At 50.5% G+C, this 24,027-nt stretch overlaps 1 protein-coding gene across 1 annotated transcript in view; it reads right to left on the bottom strand.

Annotated features, from left to right (window-relative positions):
- ALX4 (ALX homeobox 4) overlaps window positions 1-24,027 on the bottom strand; it is a 40,202-nt gene that overhangs the window by 8,127 nt on the left and 8,048 nt on the right. Inside the window, exon 2 of the mRNA XM_007181107.2 lies at window positions 1,522-1,832. Coding sequence (XP_007181169.1) covers window positions 1,522-1,832 — 311 coding nt within the window. The remainder of the gene's footprint in view (window positions 1-1,521; window positions 1,833-24,027) is intronic.

Genomic DNA, 24,027 nt, shown 5'->3' with positions numbered 1-24,027 from the left:
GGTCCACGTATATTTATTTTTTGCCTTGGTTGCTCTGAGTTCGGCCTTCTCTAATTGGTAGGAATACAGTGTTGAACAACAGACAGTACCTGCCCGCAAGGAGCTCATATTCCAGTGAGAGGAGACAAACAGATAAAATATTTTAAGCCGTCATAAATTCTATGAAAAAGATAAAATAGGACTGTGTGGTAGAAGTTGACCTGATTTGCTTGTGTTGTTTTGTGTTAATTTGGGTTGAGTTGTGTTGGGTTGTGTTGTGTTGGGTTGAGCTGTACTGGGTTCTATTGTGTTGTGTTGGGTTGTGTTGAGCTGTGTTAGGTTTTGTTGTGCTGTGTTGGTTTTGGTGGGTTCTGTTACTGTGTTGAGCTGTGTTGTGTTGTGTTGGGTTATGCTGAGCTGTGTTGGGTTGGGTTTTGTTGGGTTACGTTGTGTTGTGTTGTGTTGGCTTCTGTTGGGTTGCATTGAGCTGTGTTGGGCTGTGTTGGGTTGAGCTCTGTTGGTTTACGTTATGCTGTGTTGTGCTGGGCTCTGATGGGCTGTGTTGAGCTGTGTTGAGTTCTGTTGAGCTGTGTTGGTTTAGGTTATATTGTGTTGTGCTGTGTTGGGTTGTACTGTGTAGAGCTGTGTTGAGTTCTGTTGAGTTGAGCTGTGTTGATTTGGGCTCTGCTGGCCTGTGTTGAGCTGTGTTGGGTTGAGCTGTGTTGGTTTAGGTTGTGCTGTGTTGTGCTGTGTTGGGTTGTACCGTGTTGAGCTGTGTTGAGTTCTGTTGAGTTGAGCTGTGTTGATGTGGGTTATGCTGGCCTGTGTTGAGCTGTGTTGGTTTAGGTTGTGCTGTGTTGTGTTGTGTTGTGTTGGGCTCTGTTGGCCTGTGTTGAGCTGTGTTGGGTTGAGCTGTGTTGGTTTAGGTTGTGCTGTGTTGTGTTGTGTTGGGCTCTGCTGGCCTGTGTTGAGCTGAGTTGGGCTCTGTCGGGTTGTGCTGGGTTGAGTGTTTTGGTGGTCGGGTGATGGTGGGGGCCCCTTCTTTAGCCGTGGTGGTCGGGAGGACTTCTCAGAGGAGGCATACTGAGTTGGAACCTGAAAGATGGAGGACGAGGCAGCCATCCTGGGCAAAAAGAAGAGCTGGGTTGTCTCTGTTTCTGCCCACGGGGCTGCTATGGATGTATTTAAGTTCGTCCTGTTTCCTTTCTAAGAGATAGGCCTTCCAGGGCAGAGACCAGTCACCATCTCCTTTATGAAAGGGCCTGGACTCCCTCACCACGTAGAACTCAGAAGTACGGCTCACAGGCTTCCTGACCCTCTACCGGGAGCTTTGCCCCGGCTCCAACCAGAGCAAGAGGCCAGACAGTAAAGTGAGTAAAAGCAGAGTTGCTCTGGTTGGAGCAGGGGCAGGCATGAGGGGGCTCCTTGCACTGAGGTGAAGAAAGCCCTGGCGTGACCGGGGACAGCCAGGTGGCCCCAGCTCCGGCCACCATCCCAAGGGCAGGCCTGCTCTCCCGCGCCCTCCCAGGCGCCCTCACTGACCTGCACGCGGGCCTCGGTGAGGTCGGTCCTCATGGCCAGCTGCTCCCGCGCGTACACGTCGGGGTAGTGGGTCTTCTGGAAGACTTTCTCCAGCTCCTCCAGCTGGTAGCTGGTGAAGGTCGTTCGGTTCCGCCGCTTCTTGCCCTTGTTGCTCTCGGAGTCCGCCTTCTCCAGTGGGCTGGGGAGGTCGGCGCTGGCCCGGTCCTGGGGCCCCTTCACCCCAGCCTCCTTCACGCTGAGGTAGCTGCTGTCCATCCCCACGGTGTCAGAGTCGGGCGGCAACTCTGGCTCACCCAGGGAGCTCTCTTTGGCTGAGGGGGGAGGAAAGAAGGTCAAAAACCAGTGGCGGAACCAAGCATGAGAGGAGGGAGGAACGGGGAAGCCACCCCTTGCCTTTGCCCTGTCAGGGAAGTATTGGATGCGAGGTCAGGAGGCCCAGGTTCTAATCCTGGCTTGTCATTAACATGCTGTGTGACCTTGGGCGAGTCTCAGCCTCTTTGTCATCGTCTCAGCATGGGCCCCTTTCAGCACCAATGTTCTGTGACTCTGGGTCAGCCAATCTGACCTCTATAACATTTAATCTCCACCCCACTGACCCTGGGCTCCTCCCTCTAGAGGGACTCCCTTGGCCAGCACTTCTTCTTCGGGCGTCGAGGATGTTGACTCAGTGCCTCGGACTCCCAGAGTGGGAAGGAAAACTCAGTCAGCAGCCATATCTGGCCCAGCTGGGCTTGGAGTGAGGAGGAGAGGCCCCGCCTTTCCTGGCCTGGTCCTGTTTGGGGTTCAGCAGGGGCTCTGGAGACTCTGCCCAAGAATCCAGTGCTGAGGGGTCCTATCCGCGCGCCCTCCACACTGGTCTCACCTATTGTCCAAGTGGTGACCTGCCCCTCCAGGTGGGGGGCGTGTTTACTAAGGAAGTGGGGCACCTCCCTGTGACACGCCCAGGATGCTGACACGGGGGGACTCAGCAGACTTACACAAAGCTCATGGCCCAGGCCCACAGCCACTGTTGTCTAACAGAATGGGGCTCTGCCAGCTGATTCCTGGTTGCTCCGAGCTGCAAAGGACCAGTCAGCCCACACGGGTCAAGGGTGAGGAGGCGGAGGCCAGGGTGGGAGGGCGGGGCGGGAAGTGGAGGGTGGACTTGGAAGCTTGTCCAAGTCCAAAGAGCCCATTTAGCACCCTGGGCACACACTCGCCCCAGCGCAGGGGTGAGAGCACAGGCTCTGGAACTGGCACCAGGGGTGTGAGTCCCAGCTGGGTGCTTTGGACAGTTCACCTAACCTCTTTATGCCTCAGTTTCCCCCTCTATAAAATGGGGATGCAGAATCCTGTAGGATCTTCCTCACAGGGTAGCTGTGGGATTAAAAAGGCTGACACATAAAGCACTCAGCGTGGTGCTGGCTAGGCAGACTTCTGCCCGTATCATTAAGTTATTCCCAGTTCTGGTCTAGACTTGTGAGCAGCAGAAGATTCTGACCCTGGAGAAGTCATCCAAGCGGGCAGGCCCTCCCTGGAGGCCCCAAGCGCAGGAGCGTGTGCAGATGCTGTGGGGAGGGCGCTGGACTGGTGTCTGGAGACAGGGGTGTGAGCACCTCTCTGAGCCAAATTCCATTGACTGTGACTCTTGTAGAGTGAAATAACATACAGGATTAATAAGACGTGTGTGGGGAGCATTTGACAAAACCTTTCACACGCGCAAGCTCTGATTATGACAAGCATTTGTGGTCGGTGTGAGCACCAACCGCTCTGACCCTCGGTCTCCTCTTCTAGGAAGAGATCTGAGCAGCGGGCATTAAGTCAGGACGATGCCTCTAGTCCGGGTCTCTTAACTCTGTCCAGGTCCTGGGGCCGAAGCTGCAGGTTCAGTCTCGCCCCTGGCTTTCTGTGTACACTGGGGGCTCTCTTAATGCTGGGGAAGCTGAGAGGGACATTTTGCTCTCTGTCATTCTCACCTCCCTCTTCAAGGCACTGAGGAAAGCGGGGTGGAGGTGAATGCCCAGAGTGGGCCTGGAAGCAGCTTTGGGAGGCCGTTCCTGAGGGCCACTGGCAGCGTCGATACCAGCAGGGTGGGGGGCTGACCCTCAGGCATCACGTATGACACCCATGTGAGCCCAGACACAGGCAGACCGCCACGGCTTTGGTGACAGCATCATGCAAACTGCAGCTGGCAGCCGGGCCAAGAGCTTTCAGCAAAGATATTTATCTTCCTGGCAGACAAATAAGTTTTATGTTTTGGGTTTTTTTTTTTTTAAGGAGAAGAAATCCCACCCAGCCTCACCAAAAATAAACATCTCTGTTATGCAACTTCCTGGAGGCCAGACCCGGGAGGGGGGGCAGCCCCTGCCCCCTCTGCCCTAGCACTGCTCCCCAGGCCCCATCCCATGACCCCGTAGACCCTTACCGTATCCTCTGGCCTTCAGCCTGGGATCGGGACCACCCCATACAACAGTAGGGGCTGGGCCATGCAGGGGAAACTCCATGTTATAAAAAGCAAGTGTTGGTAGGGACCAAACTCCTCATGTTAAGTCAGGGGAAACTGAGGCCAGAGAGAGCAGGAAATGTGCCCTAATTAGCGACAGAGTGCATCCTCTCAGCCCTTGGTTGGTCCTTTACTCCTACCCATGGTCTCGCGGCCTTTCCTGGGGAGAGAGGTAGGACCAGAAGGAATCCAGGGGCCTCACATAACCAAGAGGCTTGGTCTGCGCATCCTGGGGGCAGAAGGACCAGCCCCAGAGGGGGAGAGAGTGCAGATGTGGCCTCTGGGAGAAGCTCCCCAGCGCTGAGCTGGTTCTAGGCTCAGCTCGGGGGGAGGCGGCAGAATGTCCAGTCTTCCAAGAAGAGGAGTAAGAATCCAGTTTCCCCCCCTCCAGCCACCCACTGAGAGGGAGCGAGTGGATCAGGAGTGGGGAGACAGCATGGTGTGTGCAAAGACCACCAGACCGAGAGATGGGAGACCTGTTCGTGGTCCCGGCTCTCCCAACGTCTGCCTGAGACTTCAGAGGATGCCTTTCATGTCCCAGAGCCTCATCTGCAAACGGGAGCAGGCATGCCCTGTCTGGAGTGGGGAGAGCAGGCTGGGATGGTGTCACAGCTTTGGCCCGGCGGAGTAAGTAGCCCTCTCGCCTTAGGGACCAGTGGGACCTTCCCCTTGGGATCTGGAGTGGGGAGAAGAGGGGAGAGGATGGGGCCATGTCTGTCCAGGCAAATGTCAGCTAACTGGAAAGGCTTAGAGATGAAGGAATTCTGGCAAAACTGAGGTTTCTCTGGTCCTTGAAGAGGGAAGGAATCTTCCAAATCTCAATCTTGATTACTGATCATCTTGCTTTAAATTCTGAGATTGGGCCCCTAATTTAGACAACAAAGGAAAATTCCCCAAGGTTCTGACCCAACTGGTCAGAATGACAAGCCAAGGAGGCCCTCTCAGTGCATCAGTTCCCACCTCCTGCCACCCTACAGCATCTCCACCAAGCGCTATCATCCAGGCTTTGGTGACAGGGAGCTCACTGCCCCCAGGACAGCTGGACCATCTGTCCTTAGGTCCAGCCCATGTCTGTCTCCTGTAGGGTCTGGCTCACTGGTCCTGGTTCAAAACCTCCCGGGGCCTTTCCCAAGCCAGCCCTGCGGACATCTGGCGAGGGCTGCCACGCCTCCTAGTCTTCCATCCTCCTGAGTAAATAATTACAGTTCCCACTGCCTTCTGCCGGAGGTCCTGAGTTTAACAGGCCTGCTTGAGACAGGTGGGTGCCAGGGATGGGACGGGTGATGGTGTCGGGCTCTGGGCAAAGCCAGCAGATCGCTCTCCAACTAGATGATCCAGAGGGGCCGGGTGGAGACTCGGTACCGTGGCCCGAGGCCTGGCGCTGGTCAGGGTCCAGCTCGCTCTGTGACTCCCTCCTCAAGACGGCCACTGAAAACAGGGGGCCTGAGACTCAGGCTGAATTACTCCTGAACAAAGGAAAGCACTGACCTCCTTGGTCTCCCTCACCCCCACCTCTGTCCACCTGCCTGGAATGTCCCTTTTTTTCCAGCTGACCTCCAAGGTCCAATCAAGCAACAGCTCCTCCAGGAAGCCCTCTCAGACTGCGGCAGTCATACAGACCCCGCCATCCAACTACTGACTGTGTTTTCGGACTAGTATATAATCAAACCCCAAATGTCCAGCTCCTCCTAGAGAATCAGCTCCCTGAGGGTTGGGACCTCATGACATTTGTCCTTTCTCAGCCCAGGGCTCAGCCCAGGATGGGACAGGCAGCAGACAGGCAGGAAGAGGTTACTGAAGGATCAACGAACAATTTCTAACAAACAAACATTACTGAGCTCTCGCGCTGTCCAGCTACCTCTGTGCACCTACTGCGTGCCAGTACCTATAGGGTATGTGCAGAGATGTTTGTTGAATGAATGCATCCTCGTAAACACTGAGGAAAAAGGTGGCGAGGATACAAGAGAAAAAGGCACATAGTGATGAATGCCTCCATCAGAGGCTGACAGCTGAAACAGAAGGAGGAGGTGAGATCACCGAGGGAGAGAGGAAAGGATGGAGGGAGGAAGGAGGGAGGGCAGAAGGAGGGAGGGCAGACATAGAAGGATGTCTCCACACAGCAAGCAAGAGGGTCAGGGAGGCAGAAGGAGAAGCACAGAGATGGGCTTCACGGAGCGGGGCCCTGGAATTGAAATGTCCAGGAAACCCACTCCAGCATCGGCCAGGAACCAGCTCTGCATCCATCACGCTGCTATACTGGGAGAGAGAAAAGGCCACTGGAATCTCCCAGCTTGCCCCGCTGCTGGGCCCACCTTCTTGAGGCCCAAGAGCATCCGGCACTGGCATGAAGCTGAGCAGCGACAGAGCCTCTTTGGGTCCAGGCCACCTGCCTGCCTGGCTGGCTTCCCCCTATCCTCCCTGGGGCAACCCCCTGTGGACTCCGGCCTGGTGCTATGCTGACACCCCGCCCAGAGTGGGAAGGGATCCCTGGGCGGGCTTTGTCCCAGGCTGTGTGGCCCAAGACGATGTAATCGCAAGCTGCAGCTTCCCCCAGAATGTCTTGATCTGGAAATAGATCCCAGACTACCCAGAGGAATCAAGTAATGCGCACAGAATATCATGAGTCATCCTTGCCTGCCCCGAGAGGGGGACCCTGGCCCTTCAAACAACCCCAGGCAAAGACTCCCATCGACCACTTCTGATGAAGTGGGAAGCATTCTTCGGTTCGAGGTTATATTCTCCATCAGGAGCCACAGAAGGCCCTTGGGCCTCTGCCTGAACTCCCCTGGGGAGGAGGCCTGGCCTCTTCTGGGAGCCACCTGGTCCGCTGCCGGACAGCCCTGGCTGTTGGATTTCAAGAAATCCAACGAGAAACGGGAAACCTTTCTTCATTCCCTTAACCTCTAGCCACTCGTCCCGGTTCAACCCTAGGGTGTCACTCTACTCTAGACTAACTTTTTTTTGACATGAAAGGTCTTGAAAGATTTCCAAAGGTGACCGTGATTTTTTTTCATGACTGTGATTTCAAGAGAATTTTTTTTATGGCTGTGATTCAAAGAGAATGAACTTCTGAAGCCATTTGGGGAGAGGGTGCTGGAGGCCTCTCTGTGTGTATCCCTTCCGCGTGCATGGATGTGTGCCCTCGGGCATGGGGCACAAGCCTGCAATTGCAGATAGGTGCGGGGAACACATGTGTAGTGGCCTGCAGATAGGTCTGTGTAGCGTGCAGGCTCGTGTGGTCAACGGCAGGCACACAAGTGGGACGTGTGTGCCTGCAGACGTGTGCTGTTGCGTGTGGGTGTGTGTGTGAACGTGACCCTGTAGATACACGCGGGTGGGTATGGACGTGGGTGGTGCGTGCGTGCGTGCATGTGTGCGTGTGTGTGTGCGTGTGTGTACCCTTGCATATGGAGGGTCTAAGGGGTTTGAGTAATTTTATCCTCCGTGCTTTTGATTACATCTATTTTTCCTCCAAACATCTGCTTTGTGGGGGACATGCCGCTTACTCTGTTCTCGGGTGAGCCGGCCGCATGCCCTGTGGCAGTGTGCACAACTCCGATGCAACCTCCTTAAACAAAACAGGCCAGCGTGAGGCCCTTTCATGCTATTTAAAGGGCGCTGACTAAACCCACCGCTGTCCAAACAGTCGTGCGGGGGTGGGGGCAGAGGTTAAAGGTGAGCCATGGATTATGTCCGCAGCCTACCTCATCTGCCGCTGGACTCTGTCCAGAGTTCAGCTTAGATGTCCCTAGTTTTAGCTCCAGGCCCAAGAAATAACACCAAAGGGGTAGCAGTAACTGGGGCGATATTTCAGCAAACATGCGTGGAGCATATCAGTGTGTACCCAGTAGAGATGGACGGTGTTCCTGCCCTGGAGGAACTGCCGGTTTGTAGAGAGGAAGCACAAGGGCTCAGGCCAGCCACCCATGAGGTGACTTAGGCACTCCTGTCACCAACATGCACCCACCCAAGCCCTAAATGTGCCTCTCAAAACAAGGAAAGTCCGAGAAACTGTCACAGATCACAGAAGGCTAAGGAGACATGAGGACTAAATGTGATGTGGTATCCAGGATGGGGTCTTGAAACAGTAAAAGGACATTAGGGAAAACTAGTGAAATCTGAATAAAATGTGGAGCTTAGTTAGCGGTAATGTTAAAACTAAAAAAAGATGGGTAAAATATTTGAATGGACATCTCACCCAAGAAGATATACATGGAAATAAGCATGATAACCTACTCAATGTATTATCCACTATGGATTATCCACTAAGGATATTCAAACTAAAACCCCCTTGAGATATGGCTACACACCTATTGCAATGGAAATAAAAAATCTGATGATACCAAGTGATAGCGAGGATATGGAGCACCCGGAACTCTCATTCGTCGCTGGTGGGAAAACGGTGTGGCATTGTCTTGTATAATTAAACATACTCTTACGGCTAGACCCAGAAATCCCACTGCTAGGCATCTGCCGTAAAGAAACAAAGACATTTTCATTGCAAACGTGTATGCAATGTTTATAGCAGCTTCGTTCATAATCACACCAAACTGGAAACAACCCAAATGTCCTTTAACAGGTGAATGAATAAGCAAGCTCTGGAACAGACATGCAGGGGGATGCTACAGAGGTAAAAGGAGCAAACTAGTGATACAACCAATGGCATGGGTGACTCTCAAAGACAGCATGATGGTCTGTAAGAGAAGCCAGTCTCAAAATGTATATAGTGCAAGACTCTACTTATTTATCGCATTGTATTCTGGGGAAGGTAACAGTACCAGGACGGAGAACAGACCACTGGTTGCCAGGGGCTGGGGAGGGGGCGGGTTTGACCACAAAGGGCTGGTGTGCAGAACTATCCTATCCCGTATCCCCGTTGTGATGGTGAGTACGTGAGTCTGTACAGGAATGTGTTCAAATTCATAAAATAATACCCCCCCATTTTAGTTTTACACCATGCTGTTTTAAAAATAAAAAATACATAAACTATAGAGAAAATTAAAAATTGGGTTTAAATATAGTAAAGAAAAACTAAGTAAGTAAAAAGTTTGTATGTCTTCACCCAGAAATCTCACTTCTAGGGATTTAAACTAAAGACAGAATTAGGGATGGGCACAAAGAATTAACTAGAGAGAAAGTTCATCATGGCATTATTATATGGAAAAACTGAAAGTAACCAAAATATCCAATAATAGGAGATTGGTTAAATAAAGGATGATATTTCCATAACTGGAAGATCCATCCTGATTTTCTTTATTCTACAGACTGTTTCTCTCTTGGCATTTAATACACATTATTTTGTATCTATTTGTTTTTCCTTTATTTATTGTCTCTCTCTCTCCCTTCCATAAAACAGGGAATATATCTGAATATACTTGTTTTGTTTAGCCCTTTTGTTTAATGCCTAGTATTGTGGCTGGTATGCAGAAGGGGTTCAATAAACATTTGATGAAAAATGAGTGAAACTGATGTGAAAGAACAGCATTTTAGTAACTGAAAGATGTTCGTGTTATAGTAAGTAAATCTCATTTTGAAAAAAAGGGGAGGTAGGGGTGGGGTATCTGTCCTTAGAAAATACTAGAAGTTTCCAAAGGTAAGAATACTGGTATCTGGGTTTTGTTCCTTTTTTTTTCTCGTCTGACTTACTTTTCTATTTGTCTTACCATGAACAGAAATGGCTTTTATCATTTTAAAATGCTATGTGGAAGCAGCGATTAGAATCCTGAGTGATGTCTGCTCTGGAAGGTGTTGGATTCGGCTGTGTGATGTGGGAGATGGGGGTGAGCGCCACGGGGGAAGCCGGGTGGAGGAAGGGTAGGGATACTTCAGTGAAAGGCCCCTTTCGCGGTGGGGATCGGCCACTGTCCTCACAAACTGGGCCCCCCTGGGCACCCCCCCCGGCCGTGACTCTGAGGCCTCTTGGGTACTGGAGATTCCCAGAGCTCTGGCTTAAGCGCAGACCTCATTGGTTTCTCTGCCCTCAGACTCACTGCCCTCAACTACAACCAGAGAGAGTGTCTAAAGCACACATCCCGTCTAGTGCGAGCCTGTCTAGAGGCCCTCCACTGGTGCCCAGAGCCCTCATTAGGACGGTCAGATAGAATACAGGGTGTTCAGTTAAAGTAGAATTTCAGAGAAACAGTCATTTTTTTAAGTGTAAGTATGTCCCAAATATTGGATGGGGCATACTTATACTAAAACTTATTCATTATTTATTTGAAATTCAAATTAAATGGAGCGTCCTGGTTTTGTTGTTAGTTTTTTGCTAAATCTGCCAACCCTGCAAGTCAGGCTGACTGTGGCATTCAGGATTCCCCAGGCAGGACTGACACCCGTTCTCCTCACAGACTTACATCTTTCCACACCCCACCTCTGCACCTCGCTTCCGGTCCCACAGCCCTGTCCTCATGCCTCCAACACACTGCTCGAGCGGCTTCAGGCTACCCCATTCCTGCATGTGCTCTTCCTTCTAACTGGAATGCCCTTCTGCCCCTCATGCATCTGGCTAACTCCTACTCTCCCTGCGTATCTTCCTCTGTAAATCTTGTGGCTTCTTCCCTCCTCGTTACATATAGTTATCTATGTTCTATGTGGAAATTAAAAAAAAAAAAAAACCAAGACAGACCAAAAGAAGAAAACTGTAACACACAAACACAAAAGGGAAACATAATTTTTTTTTTTTTGGTAAAAGTCTTCTTTTTTTTTTTAACCTAACACTATCCTGTATATCTTTCCATCCTATTCTATATTCTTCTACTACATCGTTTTTAATGGCTGCATAGTATTTCACCGGATGGACAAACTATTTTATTTCATCAGTCCCTGACTGTTGGGCACGTGGATCGCTGATTGTTTGAAATGATAACAGGCCTGGGATGAATATCCTTGCAGTTAAATCCCTTGATACTTTCATGGTAATTACCTCAGAAGAAGCTCCAGGAACTAGAAATACCGAGTTAGATCACAGTCACACCTTAAGAGCTCTGATAAACGTGTCTTCTAGAAATCTGCCAATTTCCTCCGTGTGCCCATCTGCTTCAGGGCCAATACCAGTCATTATACTGTTTTTTAAAATCTTTGCCAGTGTGAAGGATAAAAGTGGAATCTTGTTTGAATTTACATTTTTTTTATTACTAGTAAAGTTAACCTTTTATTTGTTGTATTTCTTCTTCGCTGAATTGTTTCTACTGGGCTTCCAAGGTTCAGCGCAAGGCTGACCCCTTCTTCCTCCCTGACCCCGGGGGCTGGGCTTACCTCTTAAACACTGGATTCTCTGCTCTAAAGCACTGGTGTGTGGTCCTGCTTCCCACTCGACTGTGAGCAGTTCAGAGCAGGGCCGCCCTGATGCACTACTGGGTCCTGAGCTGGGCCCGGGCTCCTTCTGCCTTTGGTAGCGCCGGGGCGGCTCTGCACGCCCTGCTGAGGGTGACGGGGCGCCCATAGGAAAGGGACCCAAGGCCACGGGGCTGGACTCCGGAGCCGGGGGGCCTCGGTCCCTCAGCACACACTGCTGTGTGGGGTGGCTGCAGCATGGGAGTGGGACACTGGGCCTTGCGGGATGATGGGGCTCAGAGAAACCAGCCACGGGGGAGGGCACGAAGAGCCAAAGGTGGCCCCGCTGCTGCTAGGGCCCTGGGCAAACCTTTTGGCTTCTCTGCTTCCTCATGTCAACAAGTATTGCCGGATTTCCTACCAGCGAGAGGAGAGAAGGGGTTATGGAGAAGGCGCAGCCCCGACAGGAAGCCGAGACTGAGGAGGAGTCGCAGGGCCCTGGGACGCCATGCTCACCCACAGGGCAGGTTCCCGGGTCCCTGAATGCAGGCTCTAGGCTCCCCCCCAAATCCAGCATGATCAAGGCTGCAGTGGCTCACACTGGCCACCAGGAGGCACTGCAGTCCCAATTAAGTTCCTCGGGGCCAGAGGTGATGCCCCAGGGTCCTGGCTTCAGATGAAGTTTCTCCAAGTTTGGTTAAAGGCACAGGCCCTCCCTGGGAGGGTTGGCCAAACAAGCAGTTATTCAGTCCTACTACGTGTCTGCCGCTGTCTCAGCCCTACAAGGGACACAGAGGTGGATGAGGTGGGTCCCTGCCCTTCCCCAAAGAGCTCTTTCCTCCTCTGGTTCTGAGGGTTTTCACATTCTTATGTCAGTCCCTCAGAATTCCCACATGGTGGCTTTCTTCAGCACCCTCATTTTACAGATGGGCAAACTGAGGCTCAGAGAGAAAGAACCCATTGAATGTCACCACCACTGGGTGCCAGGCCTGACCTGAGTTCCTCTGATTCCCCAGAGTCACCTCCCTTCGTGGAGACCCTGGGGAATCCTCGGTCTTCTAGCTACTTACAAGTGAGCCATGCAAATGCTACCCACACCCCGGTTTTGCCAGATGGCTGTCCATGTAGCTGGCGGATTTGTTGCCAGCTCCTCTGTGGGCTCTTCCCCAGGGAAGCATCAGCAGAGGCGGGGGCTGCAGCCCCCTCCTCCATCACTCCACCCTCAGACAGCTCTCTTGGTTCTTCCCACACATTGAGGTTGGGAGGTTTCCTGTGGTCCAGAGGATGGAGGGCGCTTCCCAGAACCAAGGAAGGAAAAGGAATTAGCACTGGGATGCTTCATGCTTTACCCAGTACTAGCACACCTGTCATGTCACCACTGCTGCTCTTCACAACCACCATGTGAAATATGCCCATTTGACAGCCCCAGAGACTGAGGCCAGAGGGAGTAAAGGACTTGTCTAAGAATACACAACTGGTGAGAGGCAGAGCTGAGGTTTGACCCCTAAGCCTGCAGCACTTCCTCTGGGCCCTCCTGGACTGGATACCCTGTGTGGGGCTGGGACGGGGCAGCCAGAAGACAAGGTCAGGGAGGAAGGGAAAAAGTGGGAGTCACAGGAGAATGGCTCCTCTCTGACGCCTCTAAATCTGCCCCATCACATCCGACCTTCAGTGCTGGCCCTGATGAAACTGTCCTGATAGAATTTCATAGACCATCTGGGACCTCAAATGTGGACCAATGCCTTTTCTTGGGACCTTGTTTTCAGGGTCCCCTCCGTCCCCCAGCTTACACCCAACTAATTCTTTCTTGTTTTCTTTCGGACACTGGGTCTCAATTTGCATTTGTTCTCTGCTAATACCGAAGTATTTCGAGGTAAAGAGGCATATGTCTGCAACTTACTCTTAAACAGTGGGAGGCACTTTCTTTCAGAAAGAAAGAATACGTATCTGTGTATAGATATGTATGTTGATACATACATATATACAAGAGAGATTGAGAGTGATAACACAAATATAGTAAACACTAAGATTTGGGGAATCGGTGTCAAGGGGACCTGGGAATTCTTTGTATTCTACATTTAACTTTTTTGATGTCTGAAAATATGTCAAAACAAAAAGCTTTTAAAAAGAAGAAGTATGCAGACAAATGGGAAGAAACCGCTTTATCCAGGAATCCCAGGTCTGAAGCCAGCATTTGTATAATTTGAACAGGACCCAGACTGGGGTTTAGTGAGCAACCTCTCCTCCTCCCCGTCACAAGCACCATCCACGGTCTCTACAAATGGGCTTGCACATTGGAATCAAAATCACAAGGCAGAAGCCAACTCTAGGAACAAACCTTGCTTCCTCAGCCCTATGGAAATCCACATTTCCATCCACATAAGTAACTGGTGACCCTATTAAAGCACGTGGTTCTTCTAAATGCTCTTCTAGGGCCCGAAGGAAGCAGTATTTTGTTAGCTGAGGTCAAGTTACTCTTGGACCTTAAAAGTAATAAAAGTACTTTTTATTGTTTGAGCCTATTATAATTTCAGCTCTCCTACAATTAGTCTAAATGAGTGAGGTTTCCTTGTATCCAAAGAGAAGGGGTTAAAAAGAAAGCCCACTGACAATAGCTGGACCATGGAAGTGACCTAAGTGTCCATCAGCAGATGAATGGAGAAGCAAACTGGTACATCCATACAGTGGAGTATTAGCCTCAAAAAGGAAGGAAATTCTGACACCTGCTACAACACAGATGAGCCTTGAAGACATTATGCTGAGTGACACAAGCCAGTCACAAAAAGGCAAATATTGTATGATAGCACTTATATGAGTCCCTAGAGTAGTCAAGTTTATAGAAACAGAAAGTAGAACGATGGTTGCCAGGGGCTGGAGCCCAGGGGTGTGGAGCTAGTGTTTAATGGGGACAGAGTTTCAGTTTTACAAGATGAAAAGAGGATGGATGGTGGTGACAGTTGCACAACATTATGAATGTATTTCATACCACTGGACTGTACACTTAAAAATGGTTAAGATGGTAAATTTTATTATTACTTGTATGTTACTACAATTAAAAAAATTGGAAAAAAAGAAAAGAAAGCCCACTAGCCAGTGTCCCTCAGGGCCTTCATCCCGCCTTCAGCCCCCGAGGTCCCCTCTGTCCCCCAGCTTACGCCCCAAATTCTTTTTTCTTGTCTTTTCCCTGATGATGTGACTTGGTTTGTATCTATTCATTGTGCTTCTTCCTTGGTTTACTTGTTTGTTCATTCACCGAGCACCTCCCCAGAGCCTCCCCTTAGTCATGGCCTCATGGAAGGGACAGACATTTAACAGTGTGGTCAAGTGTTATGGGGCCCAATGGCAAGAGCCCTGCAACCTGGGCACAGCGTGTCCACAAGGAGGAGCAGTCGGTTCTTGTTGAAAAGGTTGGGGAGGCCTCAGCAAGAGCGTGACCTTGAACTGAGTATTGGAAACTACAGAGGTCCTGGCAAGGTATGCTACATTTTACGGCAAAACAGGACACCCCAACTCCCAACTGAGCTGGTCCTAAATTACTAAGTGAGAAGCCTTAGGGGCCTCCCCCCAGGGCTGGTGACAATAATACGGACAATCACATAATCACTCGTGTTTGAGTAGTACTGACCCATCCACTATCTTATTTGATCCTCCCCAGATCCCTAGGAGGTCTGTGTTTTTACCCCCATTTTACTGATGAGGAAACTGAGGTCCAGAGAAGCTTAACTTGCTCAAGATCACATAGCTAGGAGGGGCAGAGCTGGGATTTGAACCCAGATGGTCCAGCTCCAAGCCCAGTGTCCTGTCTATGGCCTCTCACACAACGATGTGTTGTCTCTCTTACGTAGACAGGCAATCTTGAAGGGATTGCAGGCAGACTTAGTCTTGTCATTGGGCGACACAACTGAGCCATTGGAGACGTTTCCAACACAGAGGACTAATCTAAACAGAACTTTCGGGTGACCATGAGAAGCCCCATTTATGATCTAACACTTGAACATCACCTCCTGACATTTACTGGGGTGAGCTGGGGTCGTGACCTCAGTCAGGGGCTCTAACCACCCCTGTGAGCTGCTATCCTCATGGAGACTGAGGTTTCCCGCCTCCTTCCTTCCTGGTCCAGCCTAGGTCTCATCCCCAAGCCCTGCCTCATGAGGCTGGAGGAGATCCTAGCACCCTGCAGGGGAAGGGGCGCTGGCCCAGGCTGGGTCCACTGCCACAGAAGCAGAAGAAGCCTCCATACTCTCCCTTAACCCCAACCAGAAGTCCCAGAGCTCAGGGGTCACCCTGGGCCACTACTCACCTTCCAGGCAGGATATGGAGACCCCGAGCGGTCACAAGGCCTGTCAGTGGAAGGACTGTGTCTCCCGATTTCAAATCAGCTTGGTGGTCTGTCTGCCCCTTGTCCCTCTCTACCTTCACCTAACCAAGTGGCCTTGGGTATGTCCCTAAATATCTCCCACCTAATCCCTCAGAGCAGGGAGAAAACGTGCATTCCCAACCATCCCCACGGAGGCACTGTAATAGTGCCGTTGGATCCAAGGGAGGCAAGATGGAGAAGCTTAAATCCTGCTCTAGGTGAAATGAATGAGAAGTCTTTGGAGCAGGACAGGCTTGGGTTTGACTCCTGATTCTGCCACTTATTTGCTGCATTCATTCATTCAGCAACATTTCTGGAGCGCCAGCTATGTGCTGGGCAAAGTTCTAGGTGATGGAAATACGAAGTCTAATAAAGCATGGCCCCTTCCTTCCAAAAGCCCCCCTTCATGAGGGAGGCAGTGATTATGGTGCGGGGAGGTGGACAGAGCAGGGGCATCTCGGCCAGCCTGGCGGGGGGAGCAGTATTTCCAGGACCACTCCAGATCTCTATATAGGAGAGGCTTCAAGGCAGCGATCTGGTTGGAGGGGTCTGTTAAAGCTGTGTATAGCTAGCTCTTTATGCATGATAAGGAAGTGTCAGTTTTCCCCTTTAAAGAAATGGGGAAATTTCTAAAGGAGATTGTTAAGGAGGCTTCCAAGCCACTCATGCTTTGGCAAAGTGACTTGGCCTCTGTGTGCCTCAGTTTTCTCATCTGTAAAGTGAGGTGGATGATACCCACCTCCCAGCATGTTTGTGAGGTCTCAGTGAAGTCCAGTGCAAGAATGCACATCTCTGCCTGACACACAGCACACCCTCTATCAACGGGAGTTCCCCGTGATAGATTAATGCACTTATTATTTGGAGGCAAGTTAGGCCAGGGCAGCTGCAAGAGCAAAGCAAAGTAAGTCACTCAAGCTGCAGTGTCTCATCCTCCCCCCGCCCCCGCCCCAGGTGTACTCTTTTTAGCTCAAGTTTCCCCAGCTCTAGCTGCCTGGAACATTCCACAAACCCCTGTCCCAAGTAGCATCCCCCCCCAGTCCCCTTCCAATCAGGGCCCATTTTACATACATTTAACAAAGACGATAAATGGGGTGAAACATTTGACAATTTTGTTTATCATTTGTTACATACATATTTAAAACTGCTAGTTGATGTTAAAGAAAGGCCCTTCCATAAATACTTTTTAACCTAAGTTAGGTTGCAACTTGAAGCTATAACCACGAAATGAGAACTGTAATTTTAATCACTGCATTGAAGACAGTGTGGCTTACAAACCAGTTGACAAAGGTCAGAGCAGTCGTGAGCTCCTTATAAAAACCTCACTCCCACTTACACTCTTGGAGCATCTGGACAACTTTCCTATAGAGGCACACCAATACTTAATGGCTCTGGAAGAATTTTCCCTGTGGGAGCATCTGCTGCCCTCTAACCATCATACCACCTGAAAGCTCTCTGGGGGTGGGGAGTGGCGAGACGGACAGTTCCAGAAAGGTAACCGTCGCCACCACCACTGCTGCTGTCATTTAGAAACCAACTTCGGTGATTCAGGACTATGTTGGGGCCCTTTCTGCCCAGCGAACCCCAGGTCACCTTTCCAGGCCCGAGTCTATCATCACTTCCTCTTTGCGGATTTCCTGCCATGCCCTCCTCGGAACTCCCCTAATAATTAGATTACTTTTCACAAAGCATTGCAAGTGTGGATGCATGGCAACCTCCACCATTAGACAGTATCTTCATCACGGACAGGGAAAACATCTTATCAAGCTCTGGTCCCCACATCTGGCACCCAACAAATACCCTCTGAACTAGATGCATCTTGTCAAGCAACTAAATGTCTCAGCCTGCAGAATGACCATGTCGGCCTAGAGAGAATTTTTTTTTCCCCACCAGAATCAAGTGTTTTCTTCCTCCAGATGTGTTCATGCTGTGTTCATAACCTAAAGAATCATTTACAAGCCAAAAAAGCAAGAAGATGTTTCTCTCCTTGGACAAGAAGGGAAAAATAATGGCTGAATTAATTGTGAGACTGCTAGTTAAAGTTTTCTGAGGTTGATAAGGCTGGATAAGATTATTCAATCTTGGCTTAAAAACATTCCATCTTTAAAACTATAAAATGGTTAAAAATTCAAACTCTCTAGAACAAAATTATACCTAAGCTGTTAGAGTTTCCATCTAAATCGCTGGGATTTGGAGTAGGTGGGGTCCAAGTGTTTTGCCCATCACGTGTAATAAGTATAAACAATGTTCAATATTCCAATATTTACAACAAACATGTTGGTGAAGAATGATTCTTTCATTGCCTTCTGATCATCTGGACTGAAGAAAACGTCAAATATGTCTCTGCTTTAAAGTGTACGGTGTGTACCTTCTACCAAGAAAAGTGGTATGTGATGAGTACATCTCTTTTCAGTACTCTATTAGTACTTCTCAGCGAAATGAATCATCCCATGAAACAGTGAGAATGTACTTTATGTAGCAGAAAGATGGCTTCATGTAATCTCTGAGGGGCTAAGTCCTGTACAGTTTATTAGGTAAAGCCCAGCCCTGGCTGTCCACCTGCCTCGGCTCAGGCAATGTTCCTCCAAGGCGGCCCCTGATCCCTGGTGCAGAGCTGATGCTAGCAAACAAGGAGGCTGGTCCAGGAGCAGTCAGTTATCGTGAGTTTAGGGAAGGGGAGCCTAAACTCCCCAGCAGCTTGGGGAGATGTGGCCTGAAGGGTCTGAGGGGCCCGGGGGTACCCTTCTCCCGTCCTTGATCCCTCCTGACCCCAGGCTAGGCAGACAGCCAGCCTACACCCCTTTCATCACTCATCCGTATTTTAAAACGTTTTGTCAACCACACAGTGTGGACTCAGTAATAATTTGCTCATTTTCCAATTTTATGCTTTCAAGTCAACCATAACTCTTTGTCAAAGTTTCCGGCTTCACCTACTCAAAGTTCCAGCAAAATCCTATCAAAAATAACAGCTAATATTTATTGAGCACTTACTCTGTTCCAGGAACTGTTTTAAGCTCTCTACCTATATCATCTTATTTAATCCTCACAATATTATTCATATACCCACTCTACAGATAAGGAAATTGAGGCAAAGAGGTCAACTAATTTGCCCAAGGTCACTCAGCTAGACAGGCTGAAATCTGTTCCCAGGTCCTGGCTACACTGGCCTCACCGAATCCAAGGCATCTGAAGCTTCAGGCAGCCTGTGCAGCTGAATTGTAGGATGAACACAGTTTCTACAGGATTCCAAGAACATTAGACACTGTGCCTGTTACTTGCCTTTGGGCACCTGGCTTGGAGTCTCAGCCTCTGTTTATTCAACTGGGTTGGGGGATTCCAAGGCAGGAAGCACTGGTCTCACAAGAGCCCCCTTTGGGGCTCCCACTGCTCCACTGTCAGTGATAGTGGGGGACAGAGCCCCCCTCCCCTTTGGTTACCTACCAGGGCTGTAGAATACTATCTAGTCCCTGGCTGAGCCGCTCACTGGACAGCACTTGGGATGGAGGGTGGAGGACAGGGTGCAGCAAATGCCTCTTATGAGAATCAAATAGAAAATCTTCAAGATATTCACAGGGCCAACAGTGCAGAGCCAGGGGGGGTGCACAGGGGGCTTCCCTCCTCGAGCTCCTCCCAGCTCCATGGGGAAAGGGCTCTGGGATCATCTTACCAAAAGGAGTAGTCTCAGATTTGGTCCTCTCAGGAGGCGGTGTATGGACCCTAAGAGCACAGGAGAATTTCCCCCAAGGCCATGTCCTCACAGGAGGGTCAACTGAAGGACATGGGGGCTCCCAAACAGCAAGGGGCCTACTCAGAGGCCAAGGTCGTGGCTCTGGCACCCTCACCACTAGCTCTGTCCTCCACCCCTTCTCACCAGCTCTGGTTCCTGGAAAACAAATGTGTTCCAGAGCTGAATCTCATTGGCTGGTCAGTCTCTGGCCTGGAGGCGAGGGACTGAACAGGATGACTTAATGAGGTTCCCCATATTCTGGAACTCTGGACCTTCATCTCAGAAGGCCATGCTGGGGACAGACCAATTGTACAGAATAGAAAGCCTAGAAGTAAACTCTCAAACATATGGCCAATTGATTTTCTACAAAGCTGCCAAGACCATTCAATGGGGAAAGGACAGTCTTTTCAACAAATGATACGAGGAAAACTGGATATCCACATGCAAAAAAATAAAGTTTGACCCTTATCTTACACCATTTACAAAAATTAACTTAACATGGATCAAAGACCTAAACTTAAGAGCTAAAACTATAAAGCTCTTAGAAGAAAACATAAGGGAAATTCTTCCTGGCATTGGAGTTAACGATGATTTCTTGGATATGACAATGAAAGCACAGGCAACAAAAGAAAAAATTGATAAATTGGATTTCATCAAAATTAGAAACTTTTGTGCATCAAAAGGACACCATCTAGAAAGTGAAAAGACAAGAATGGAGAAAATATTTGCAAATCACATATCTGATAAAAGATTACTATCCAGAATATACATAGAACTCCTACAACGAAAGCCAAACAACTCAATTAAAAAATGGGCATATGAATAGACATTTCTCCAAAGAAGAAAGACAAATGGCCAATAAGATATACAAATGGCCAAACACAAAAGGACAAATATTGTATAATTCAATTTCTATGAGGTGCCTGGAGTAGGAAAATTCAGAGACAGAAAGTAGAACAGAGGTTTCCAGGGGCTGGGAAGAGAGGGAGATGGGGAGTTATTGTTTAATGGGCCCGTCTGGGATGATGAAAAGGTTCTGGGAATAGTGGTGATGGTTACACAACACTACTAATGTACTTGATGCCAGTGAATCATTCGTTTAAAATCCTTGAAGTGGTAAATTTTATGTTATGTATATTTTACCACAATAAAAATTATCCCTAATTAAAATAAAGATTTGAATTTTAAAAGAGGCCACACTAAGCTTGGGCTCTCAGCCTCTCACTGTACTGCTCAGAGGCCTCTAGGGGCTTCCCTGAAGTCTGAACACCTCACCAGAAAGTGAATGGCCCTCTCGGCTTTGCCCCTGTCATTCCTCAGGCCGATTCTCGCCTGTGTCCATCATGTCCCCTGCAAGGCACACACTTGCTCTTTCCCAACCACTCCATGTACTTTCCTGACCCAAGTGCTATCTGCTGAGTCTAGAGTGCTGTTTCCAGCTCGTTCAGTTGGTGAGCTCCTATTCAACCTCCAAGGCCCATCTCAAATGCCCGTAATCACTAAGTTTCAGTCCATTTGCACTTTTCCTGAGGACTCCCATGTCTTCACATCCCCATGGGCAGGAATCAACTCACTCACTGCCAAGTGCTCCACACCTGATGACACAGGGGCACAACCCGGCAGGAATTGTTGGATGGGAGGGGGAGCCTTTGGCAGGGTACCTCTCACAGCTTTGTTTATGCCCAATTCCCTCTCTAAAGAGGCAGGAGGAAGCGCTTCCATCAGAGTCTCCTCCACGTCTCGGATCCGCCTCCCAGAGTGCCTGGCTCACTGCATAGTGGCGGCCACGACCTGCTGAGTGCTGGCTCCACCCCAGGCTCAGGTCTAAATGTTTCTTCTCACCTGGGCTGTAAGCTCAGGACAGCATCCTGACCAGAACACAGTGCTGCATCCCTTGGGGGTGTGGAATCTCAGAATCCTGGGGTGGGGCGGGGCTGAGTGGATGGGGTACCCAGGGAGGAACATCTGCAGCCCTGGGGCCACCCCGCTAGGCAGAGGGCAGGAAGAACCAGGGGCCCAGAACTCACTGCAGGGAAGGGGGGAGACCTGAGAGGAGTGCGTGTGGCGGGGGAGGTGGGCAGAGGGATGACTATTTGACTAGAGCTGGCCTGGGGGAAGCAGCAAGACCCTAGCTGTGGCCTTGGAGGTGACAGCGAAGGAGAACAGTGGGGGGAAAAGGTGCTCCTCTAACTGCCAGAGGCTGAGAGGACTCCAGGCTTGTGCAAAACAGGGCGACCCAAGACTTCCCTACTCCCACTCCCCAGAGGGATCCCTGAGGGAAATAAATTATTTTCCACCAGGGTACAAGAGAACTACAAGTTGCGTTCTCACCCAGGCTCAGATTCAAAAGAAGGAGGAAGGAAGAGAAGATAGAAAGATTTTTAGAGTTCCTAGCATGTTCACATCCTGATTCCTTTCCTCTCTCCCTCCTTTCCTCCCTCCCTCCCTCCCTCCCTTCCTTCCCTCCCAAATGTTCATTGAGCACCTGCCATGTATAGCAAGCCCTGCTCCAGGCTCTGGGAAATGTTTGAAACAAAACAGACAAAAGCCTCACCGCAGTCTCTCATCCTCCCCAGGAGGAAGGTATTTCCCCATTGTTTGCTCCCACACATGGTCCTCAGCTCAACCTTGCCCTGACCAGAGGTTCTGGCACGTTCCTGGGGCCTCCGGGAACTCAAGGAGTAATCCCTCAAAACAGTTATGAGGTCCCGACGCAGTGCCTGGCCCCGTGTTCTCACCGCAGCGCAGCAGGACACTTAAACAGGGAAGAAGCTGGGCCCAAGGTCAAAGGTCAGGTCTAGACTCCAACCTGCCAGGCACCAAGCCCATCCTTGACCTCCCATCTGCCACTGCATCCCCAGATGAGAAGATGAGAGAAGCTCTTTGGGGGCCATATTTGTAAAACCCAGTCTTTCAATCCCATATCATCTGGGATAGGATAAGAGTGACCTCAAATCTAATTAGGATCATCCCACAAAAGGATGCCCTCTGGGTTCTCAGAGCCCTTGGCCATCAAGTACTTACCTTCTCGCCTCCGAGTTGTCCCACCTTGGGCAAGTTACTCGTCTTCTATGCGTCTGCTTTCATCCTTGAAATAGGGATGATAAGAGGATCTCTCTCTCGGGGCTGAGATGGGGATTCAGTGAAATCACACCCAGGAGGCGCACTGGCACAGGCAGGTGTGCTCAGGAAACATGAGCTGTCACACGGGGTCCTCAGCAGCAGAGGCCTTACCTTGCCAGCTCTAACCTCCTTTTGCTCACACCCCATTAGCCTCACTTCCTTGCTGTCCCTGTCCTGAGGCAGGGAGTCAGGCAAGACTGCCAGACTCTTCCTGTTTGGCAGGCTGGACCAAGGAACTTCTTGGTACAACGAGGCCTGGAAGAGCGCAGAACCCCAGGGCCTCAGAAATCAACTAGTCCCAGGCAGGGGGTTTCAGATGGGAGACCGAGGCCCTGAAAGGAGATCTGTGCATAGAGCCGTGGGCATCCTTGTCTTCTCTGCCCTTCGATGAGCTCCCTCCTTGAAGGGGGGCCGTGGAGCCGTCCCAGCTCAGTGCTGGGGTGTGAGCCAGACGTCAACCCACGTGGCTGAGTGGTGGGGCTGCAGACAAGGCCAGGGAGACCCCTGGATATCAGGGAGGTCCACAAATCCAGGAGGCACCAAAGTTCTGAAACCTGATCGGAACCCTGCCCTCGCCCCCCCACCCCATTCAAAATACCTTAGTACCTGCAAGATGACTAAGGGGTTGGGGCCCTTAGTCCTCCCAGGTGGAGAAGGTGACCTTGCTGGATATACCTGCAGGCATACTACCTCTCTGCACCCTCACACTCCCTTCCCACACAGGCAGGACAGGCCCAAACAAATCCCCTTTTGCAGATGAAGAAACTGAGTGGAACCGGAGATAAGGGGACTGTTCCAAAGGCACAGGGCCATTTCCAGGGAAAAGCCAATACTTGAACCCAGATCTCTTGACCTACAGAGAAGTCATGGAGGGGGAAAAGGAGAAAAGAGAGAAGAAGTTGCCAGCTTTTCAGCTACCAGAGGAGATCCAGCTGGTCTGTGGCAACTCCCAACTTCCCTCAACCTCTCTGAGCCCTCACCTTCCTGGGCGAGGTTCCGCCCACCAGGGGGAGTGGGGTGAGCCAAGCTGCCCCTCTCTGCCCAGCCTGAATCTGGGCTTCCCCCTTCCAGCACCGCCCCCGTGAACTGCAAACAGCCAAGTCACTAGTCTGTCTTCTGAAGGCAGGACTTCTGGACCTGAAGGCAGGGGCTGCGTCCAGGGCTTCACAGAATCCCCCAAGAGGCCTGGCACAGGGACAGGCAAAGTTTGGTGAGCAACTGGAATTAGGCATTTCAGTCCCTTCCCTGTGAAAGAGGGCATTTGGGACCGGGTGGGGCACCCATCCTGACACCATGACCCGTCACGTTGGAGGGCTGAGTACCAGGCTTCTAGACCCAACCGATGTCCGCAGCCTGGCAGATGGTCAACCTCAGAGGAGGAAGTCGGTCATGTGGCCTCAGCTAACCCCCTTGGGCTCTCGCTGCACGGTTTCCATGCACTTAGGAAAGAGAACCTGGTTTAGGGAGCCCAGCAGGGAGCAGGAGTCCTTGCCCCGTTGGGTCACATTCGGGATGAGTTCCTGCAATCCCACCGGGTGCTCTTCTGTT

The sequence above is a fragment of the Balaenoptera acutorostrata genome, chromosome 9, assembly GCF_949987535.1.
Source record: "Balaenoptera acutorostrata chromosome 9, mBalAcu1.1, whole genome shotgun sequence".
Lineage (NCBI taxonomy): Eukaryota > Metazoa > Chordata > Mammalia > Artiodactyla > Balaenopteridae > Balaenoptera > Balaenoptera acutorostrata.
This window is presented reverse-complemented; position numbering and strand designations above follow the sequence as displayed.